Raw genomic sequence first — 8,933 nt, 5'->3', positions numbered from 1 at the left:
GTTGGTGTGGAAATTTTCTTTCAAGGTTTGTCTCCAAACTTTCTCTCTCTTTTTTTTCCTTTAAAAAAAAAGTTATAGAAAATGACAGCAGCAGATTGTGCTGTATCCCCTCCTACATGAGATATATTCACTGCATCAACAAAGAGTCATTATACAAGTTTTGAAACTCCTCAACTAAATATTTGAATCCAGGCAAAAACCAGTGAAAAACATTCACAGTCAACAGAGTATGAGTTCTGATGATCTTTTGTGACTTTTATGCACCACAAGAAAAGTCTTAACAGCTGCTGAATGGATTGCCATGAGATTAACCTCTTGTATTCACAGAATCACGAACATGTCTTTCCAAACAAGGATTTGCAATGCTAACAGCAACTGCAGCTAGACGGAGAGACGTTTACTTTCTCCAGGGAGGACTCTTCCCAGGAGAGTTGCAGCTTGTTGTCTTCACCATCATTTCTCATAGGAGCCAGGACTGTCTAATAAGGAGTGCAGCTGTTGCCCTTCACACTCTGGAAACACTATCAACCCACCACCTCAGACCAAATTTGCACTAGCTGAGTAAAAACATTGGTCCAGATATGGGTAAACGTGAGCTACTTTAGCTACATTGTGCTAAAGTAGCTATTCAAGTACAACTCGTTCCTAAATTTACTGAAAAAGATTTTGACACATGTGGGTTTTCTTAATCTACCTTCTCAACTGTGTCTGTGTAAGTTCTCAATACTGAATACTTGAGTTCAAGGCAGGTTCATGAAGATGTGTCACTCTCATCCGGGAGGCTTTATCGGTTCTAAAAGGTGATGGGGAGCACCAAGAGTTTATCTCCCAGTGAGGTAGTGATGGTTCACCATCAATGAACAGAGGTGGTGGCCTTTGAGACCAGCTATAACTCAGTCTTGAGATCCCTTCCCTGGCAATTCAACCCCCACTCACACCTTGACCCATGCGACTTTAATAACTCACAGGAGGACAGCCTAGGTCATCATGTGACATGTCTCAGGACTACCTCCAAGGTTGAAATGCATAGGTGTTAAATACCTGTTCCTTCACTTCGGCTCTTAGAGGTGAAGAAGCCTCTTAGATGAGAGATGAAACATCTTCATGAAGCTATAAAACAAGTCTAGTTGGCTTCGACTCCGACATTTGAAAGGTTTCCATCCCTGTTTCAATCCAGAAGAAGTTTGTAGCTGGCCATTAAACCCCTCAGACATTTCCCCAAGTTGCTATAACCCAAACACGGCTAAAAGGAGTATTGGACACAAATATGTTATAGTAATAAGCCGGTATTTTATTATTTTGTGAGAAAATGCATGTTTCTTAATTACTCTTTTGTCTGCTTAGCTATATATGGATCAAATGAAAATATCAACATTTTGTGCATTAATGTAGATGTTTAGGTTTTGACAGTATTGAGTGGTACAGTGAGAGTTTGTGGCTGCAGACCTACTGACATGTGGAGGCAATGTCAGCTGTTTCTTACAGTCTTATTCACAGCAGAACAAACACCTTCAGTGAACAAATCTCTGTGAAGTACCTTCTCTTTTTATGTGCATTTTCATGGGCAGCTCGTGATAAGTAAACAGTGGTTCTAGCAGAAGCTAGAGAAGTTATTTGCTCAAGGTTTGGCCTGCTGGGGGATAAATGGCTTTGCCCAGCAGACAGCAAAAATCATTAGTACACCCTGTTACTAGCTGCTGGTATTTCAAAGGATGTTAATCAAATCTGGCCACCTATGTAAGGGTACATTTCACTGGGTGGGCCATTAGACTTGTTTTCAGAAAACTTTCAGGAGTAATTTTTGTGTGGGAAAAGAGGCCAGAGAGGCGGTGTAGTTTAATGTTTTTTAACAATGTTCTTCTCTTGTATTTTATTAGGTTTAATTTCCTTTATTTTAGTTTGTGTATTACTTGTGTGCTTGCACTGAGACTAAGGGCTGAAACTGTGTTTAGGTTATTTTGAAATTACGAAATCATGGCAACAGCAGTTTTAATGTCAAATGAAAAGATGAAAAAGTAAAGAAATTATATATAAATGTGTGAATACTGAGCGGCAGAGGCTGTGTTTTTACTCCGAACAAGGCCCCAACCCAGTTTCAATTCAGTCCCGGTGTCTCAAATGTTCTCCCCGACATATCAGCCACAGGCAAATTGGTTTCAGTTCACTACAATCGTATCAGTATTTACTTTCGCCTGACTGGCTGCTGGTGCCACAACGATACGCAGCACCCACCCCAACAATGCTGTCATCCAGTATCGTTTAACAGCCTGGCAGAGGCATAGAACAATATTTAATCTGCAGATGTTGTGCTTCTAAACTGAAACCATTTTTACAAGTCTAACATACAGTTTAGTGAAGAATAACGCTCAAAATAAATCTTGAAAGTACCATGTTAATGCAATCATCTAAGCTGATAAAAGCAAAACTGTTGTGGGTGCAAGCACATTTTAATGCTTTATTTCCGACCGCTGTTTCTGTTCACCTCTCCTGGGGAAAGATTCAGAGTGAATCAACAGAGTGAAATGCTTGAGTGCTACCTTGGATGACAGACAGAAGTAATCGGCAGTAAGTGGGAGAAGCATATTTACATCTCACAGTATCCTGCCTGCTGCTACTGACACGCCGGGCTTCCCATCTTCAGGACATGGCCTAAACCCGCATGCCCTGTTCTGAAATAACCTAATTTTGTCAGTTATTTAAAAGAAAGAAAACAAGTCCAAGTACATGGCAGCTTATTGCAATTTTTTCAAAACTGATCTATTCAATTATAACATAACAGAATAAAAATAATCTGATTCGTATTAAACCAGAAAAACTGTCCTCATCTTTACAAGATTGTCTTAATGATATCATTCTCGTTATTGTTTCTTGTTATGTCGTGACTATAACAACATATCTCGGACAAAAATATGACCAGAAACTGAGATGATGTTATGTTACAACAAAAAAGGGTCGTACTTCATTGAAACCTTTGTAATCATTAGCTAAATACTTTGGATCCCATCTCACCAATATGAAATTGTTTACACAGCTTTTGTATTGTTTGTACTGTAAATTTGGATTTTTCCAATATTTGTCTTTTCCTGCATCATTCTTGGGGGGGTGTAAGTGATGATTCGATCCAAAAGTTTCACATTTACTCATCACTTCCTGTTGCTATGGTTTTCAATTTAGTTCTTGGGGAATTTGGCCTCTTGGCGTTTTCTCTCCTCTTCCTTAAAATATTCTTGAGGTTGTTTTCTTGACAGTCGCCCTTCTACTGAGACCATTTCTCTTGAGGGTTTAGCAAACAGTAGATGGATCAATGGTCCCTGAAAGATTCTTGTCAGTTTTGAATGGTAGCATGTTGGCTAGCTTAACAACTTTGCAGAAAGTGCTTATGACGTTACGATTAAATATTAAAAGACTGCTTGTTTTTTGAAACTTTCAAGAGGCGTGTGCTGACATTTGCAATCAGAGTCTGCTTTGTAATGCCTGCCTGTGCAGTTTCAAGGTCCAAATGTGAGCACGCCCCTCTTGAGCCAAGTCCCCACAATTGTTCTGTCTTGTATTGTTCTGGATTGTTTGGCTTTGGCTTTACTTTTATAAAACAGCAACGTATGATCCTCATTTTCCAGCTACTGTCACTCAAATCTGACCAAACCAAGTCTGAACAGTCCAGGTAGAAAGAACCTATTGGACTTAGTTATAAAAAACCAGTCTGCACACTATGTGTTCAGATTCGTTCAGAATCAGGAAGTAGGTCATTCTTGTGACACATTTATTGTGGTGACGTGTTTAAAGCAGAAGAAAATACTGTAAAAGGATCAATTTCATGGCATGACTAAAACATGACCTTGAGTGTTTGTTAATCTAAAATCAAATGAAGTGGTCTAACTTTATTTCTTTTTAGATTAACGAACACTCAGATGATTGTTGTATAAAGCACTTTGAGTGTTCCAAAAGAGTAGAAAAGCGCTATATAAGAACCTGTCTATTTACCATTTCTACCCAAAAATCTGGTATAGAAGTTGAATGACCTCCTTCTCCAAATTTACCAACAGACCATCATCATTTCCTCATTTTAGATTTTCAAAGACCATTTACACAAACTCACAAACAGACTTCCAACCCTCTACACGACGAACACTCCTTACCAACATTAATCGACACTGATACCGATACGCTCCACCCAAATCTGTACATAAGTGCAAACACGCAGGGTTACTGGTAAAGTCCTTTTAGACTTCATACTGGACGATATCATATTCAAACACAGCTGCAGTGCTGAGGAAAGGCTGAGCTGAGAGCACTTGACGGTTTCCAGCGGCAGAAAGAAGACGGCAGCATGGCGGCCACGTTGTGTCAGGGTTTAGGCTTCGTTCTGAGTTTGATAGGAATAGCGGGAATAATCGCGGCGACGGGGATGGACCAGTGGGCCACACAAGACCTCTTTGACAACGTTGTGACAGCCGTGTACTCGTACTCGGGCCTGTGGAGGTCCTGTGTTAGGCAGAGCTCCGGCTTCACAGAGTGTCGACCATACTTCACCATCCTTGGCCTGCCAGGTATGTTTTAAATCAATAATACCAACACACATGGCAAAAAAATGAAATTGACTTTTTTTTTTTGGGGGGGGGGGGGGGGGGGGGGGGGTATGCAATACATGTAGGTGGTTTAAATATTAATTCAGAAAGAAGAACAATACAAAGAACCATGTTTGCCGTGTGTTTTCACACCGTGTTTCGAAAGGAGGGGAAAATGTGCTCCCCACAGTTTCCCGAAACCTGGAAGTAAGTCTTGGGTAAACATCAGATAAGGTCTGTTCCATGTCGAAGCCTACATAACAGCAGGCAGCAGTCAAACACTGCCATTTCATGACTGTCTGACTCTGGTGGTAACTCAGTTTGAGTGGGACATCTAAAATGGCTGCCACAATGACCCAGTTAATAGGATTCATGTTGTCGGCGTTGGGCCTGTTTTTAATATCGGCTGCAACAACAATGGACGAGTGGAGCTTACAAGACCGATCTTTTACAGTAATAACAAATTTTTATACCTATTCTGGTTTATGGAAGTCGTGTGTAGGGACGACGTACGGTACCACACAGTGTCGGCCTTATTTCACCATACTTGGCCTGCCAGGTAAGAGAATTACACTCCAAGAGAAAAAGACATTTATCAAATATTTCTCGACATGTCGGATTAAGGAGAACATTTTCTAAAGGACCTCGGAAGGTACTTTAGAATATTTGGGAGGTTTTAGGGCAGATTTTCCCCCCCGTTTCCACCCCCTGCCACTTTTCCGACCAGCCCTGGAATAAAAATGCAGTCGACTGCAGAAAAGATGGTGTCTCTCCGGAATCAAATAGAAATTTGATGAGACATCCAAAGCTTAGCTGAGCAAGCACAAGCTTTAGCAGAGTGTCACACAATGTAAAGTACATTTCCACACTCTGTACTTAACAGCTGAATGTAGTGTAGAGCATATTGTATATAAGGTCTTAAGGGATTAAATCTAGAATAATACAGGTACAATATCTGAGGACGCTGAAAGATGGTATTTAGTTCAGTGTGTTTCACCACACGCTGCTTTGATTTATGAGTGCTGGAAAATAACTGTAATGTGCTTTTTTTCTTCCTTTTTAAAACATTTTAATTGAAAGTGAATGCCGTGAGTGTCGGGCTTTTCCTGCCTCTATTCATGATGCACATGTGCATCAGTAAAACTAATATTATTTACTATTGCCGGGGATTTTGACCCCCTTTCAGAGACTTTTTAGAACTACTGCTAAACTTGTAATTCAGCCCAGTTATTCTTGTATGTCTATGGATTCATATATTTCCATAATATATGTAGAAGAAGGTAGAAATCCGTGCATAATAGTTGATTGTATTATGCTGTAAAACACCTTGATCTCTTTTTGTATTACATTTTACTCATTTTAACCACGGTTTCGAACTAATTACGAAAATAAAAGCAAGTTCAGTTTCTAATGACGATATCTCTTGTCTCTTTTATGCCAGATATTATCTTCAGCGGAAACTTTTAATGATGGCCGACCTGCCGTTTTCCTGTGACAAAATATATTGAACTATTGAAGCTGCTACCTTACAGTTATAATTAGTTTCTAGTGTGTGATTTGTATTATGGTGGCCATGATCAAAGAAGTACTCAGAAGTAAAAGTACAAAAATATAATTAGCGAAATGTATTGTCAAAACTTCAAGTGGTTTTTAAAAAGAGCTTCTCATGACTGGATGAATATAAATGATGCTGAGTAAAAGTTAATTTAAACCTTTTAATATAATGTTGCGTAGTCAAATCATAATCACATTTTTTGTATATATTACCTTTAGTACATAATAACTGAAGCTGTACAAGGCACAGTGTTGCCTTCTAAAACATACAGCGCAGTACATTAACCATAAAAAGAAGATATTTTAACATGCATGCTTAACTTGCAACACTCCAGAAATATTTAAACCTAAAATTTGAACTTATGTATTATAATACATTTCAATTTTCTACTCATTTGAAATATATTTAGGTTTGGGTTGTTTGAATATTGTATTTCTTTTATTTATTTAAACTCATTGAGTTAATTGGCAGCATTTTCTTTTTCTTTTTTCATTTTCTTTTTGATAAATCTTAAAGTATCTACAAGGTAATACCAATCTCACAAACAGATATATCCTAAACATATGCTAAATGTCATAACTTTGATTTTCAGCTCTGCTCCAAGCCGTCCGAGCCTTGATGATTGTTGGGATTGTCCTTGGCGCTATCGGCTTACTGATCGCCATATTCTCGCTGAAGTGCTTGAAAATGGGGAACATGGAGGACAACTTGAAAGCCACCATGACTCTGTCGGCTGGGATCATGCTTCTCCTCGCAGGTTACTTCACTAACAATGCTCAGGTGATATCGAAGAAGAACGGTTTTGCGATAATACCAGCATTAATTCGGATTTTTTTTCAGGTGTCTGTGGGATTGCTGGGGTGTCAGCCTTTGCTAATTTGATTGTACAAAGTTTTCAGTTCACTACATTTGCCAGTGGATTCAGCAGTACAGGCAATGTTGGTGGACTAACGGGAGCTCTGACGCCAAGGTAAAGATAAACTGAAATTAGCATATATATATATATATAGTAATATATTACCTGCTGAATTAATTTTGGTAATGTTTAACCTTAATAATCTTTCAGGTATACTTTTGGCCCTGCACTTTTCGTGGGTTGGATCGGTGGCGCTATCTTGTTCATCGGTGGCATCTTGATGTGCCTGGCCTGCCGTGCAATGACACCAGAGAAACACCGGTAATTTATAACTATTTGTGATCTTTAAAAAGATTGGTAGGGACAGTAACCTCTGTGTTCCTGAACAATAAAGTAGCAGAGATGTGAAAACTGCAAAATAGGGCAAAATACAGTACGCACACAGATTATATTTTCAGTGTTTGATGTATGTGACGCTATCCCTCAGGTATGATGGGATGGCCTACAAAGCTGCCTCCCAGAACACGATGTACAGGCCTGACACCAGATCCCAGCCCGTCTACAACGACTCCTACAAAGCTCAGAGTATGGATGGAAGGCAGACAAACCAGAGATTTGACTACGTGTAGAACCATGTCTGTTTTAATACGCTCTGTGATAACTTTTCTACATTCAGCATTCATTTTTTATTTCTCTCTACTTTAATTTGGAAGACCGGTTTCAGGCCTAATTTCATGTTACTTTTTCAAATGTAATCACAATTATAAAGTCTGTGCTGTATATTTTGTATGTGTGTCTGTGTTAAATAAAAGGTGATTCTTACCTGTTCTGACACTAAATTCAGTAGCACAACACATAACGCATATATTAAACTCAGTGGAGGAATGTGCAAATGTAATGTTTGACAGGGATAAAAAATAAAAATTAAAACAAAGGGATATTTGCACAGGTTCTTGTGAAATCTACCCAGTAGGGAAGCACTAAGATGCAATACAACAACTACTACTACCTACTGCTCCCACAGAAATTAAGAGGCTAAGAAGCATCCATATGCTAATTAAATGTACTTGATTTACTGATTATCAGCAAGTGTGAGTGCCTCTACAAAAGCAGAGGTTTTGGCAGTTTGCTGGTCTCGAGCTGTCGGACGTGTGTTGACATAATGTCCCTGCAAATTCACCTCAAGGTCAGATTGTACAGTGCTCAGAGATGTTGGAAAACTCCAGCAGCTACATCTCAGAATCCACAGTCTTTAGTTATTATGTAAATGTTAAAGTTCATGACAGTTAAATTAGAAAAACACTGAACAGGTATGGCTCTTCCAAGCAGAGGTGTTCATACATCCGTCAGCACGGTGTGTGAAGGGTGATGAGTTGTTGTGAAATTCTTCCACAACAACGTGAGACTGACTCATACAGAAAATCATTCAAGTTACTGAATCATGAGGTGGAGTTTAGTTTTTCACAGGAACAGAGTCTTGCGAAAACGTTCTTTTTCACATGACCCACCTCTTGTTTTAAATGCTCCAAAGTTTTTTTTAACAGTTTTGTTTGTGATATTATGTCAGTAACGTATCTTCTACTTACTTGGATGAAGGTCTGTTTCCAGGTTGGGGCTTTCCAGTCAAACTCTTAATAGACAAACCTTTGCTATGCCTTTCGAGGAATTTAGACACACATCAGCTCAGTGGAACCACGGTTAAATTGTATCTGAGAGCCTCTTTAAGTGAACCTTTCTTTTCTTTACAAAGTCTTACAGAGTCTCTTTATGGACCCTTCCTTAACATCATACTATTTTTTTCAAAATGCAGCTGCTGTTGCCAGCTAGCTTAGTCAACGTTAGCATTAGCAAATTAGCATTAGCTTGCTAATGCATCCCCATTTTGAACTGGAGTGGAAAAGATAACATGTTTGCCACATTAACCTGATACTTTAATAAATAAACAAATAATAAATAA

General features: G+C 39.0%; 1 protein-coding gene across 1 annotated transcript; it reads left to right on the top strand.

The window, feature by feature from the left end:
* Positions 1-3,862: 3,862 nt before the first annotated feature.
* On the top strand, positions 3,863-7,900 carry LOC120738617 (claudin-18-like). Its single transcript, XM_040039964.1, has 5 exons — positions 3,863-4,547; positions 6,713-6,877; positions 6,961-7,090; positions 7,187-7,297; positions 7,464-7,900. Exons 1-5 carry the CDS (start codon positions 4,328-4,330, stop codon positions 7,603-7,605), a joined length of 768 nt encoding a protein of 255 aa, XP_039895898.1. The 5' UTR covers positions 3,863-4,327; the 3' UTR covers positions 7,606-7,900.
* The last annotated feature ends 1,033 nt before the right edge of the window (positions 7,901-8,933 follow it).

This window comes from Simochromis diagramma, unplaced genomic scaffold, assembly GCF_900408965.1.
Source record: "Simochromis diagramma unplaced genomic scaffold, fSimDia1.1 OVJJ01000026.1, whole genome shotgun sequence".
Classification (NCBI taxonomy): Eukaryota; Metazoa; Chordata; class Actinopteri; order Cichliformes; family Cichlidae; genus Simochromis; species Simochromis diagramma.
This window is presented reverse-complemented; position numbering and strand designations above follow the sequence as displayed.

Bases quoted from the DNA above. Each gene is read 5' to 3' on its own strand.
- LOC120738617 (XM_040039964.1), top strand. From the start codon at position 4,328: ATGGCGGCCACGTTGTGTCAGGGTTTAGGCTTCGTTCTGAGTTTGATA. The intron at 4,548-6,712 runs GTATGTTTTAAA...TTTGATTTTCAG, and splicing joins CACCATCCTTGGCCTGCCAG to CTCTGCTCCAAGCCGTCCGA. The intron at 7,298-7,463 runs GTAATTTATAAC...GCTATCCCTCAG, and splicing joins ATGACACCAGAGAAACACCG to GTATGATGGGATGGCCTACA.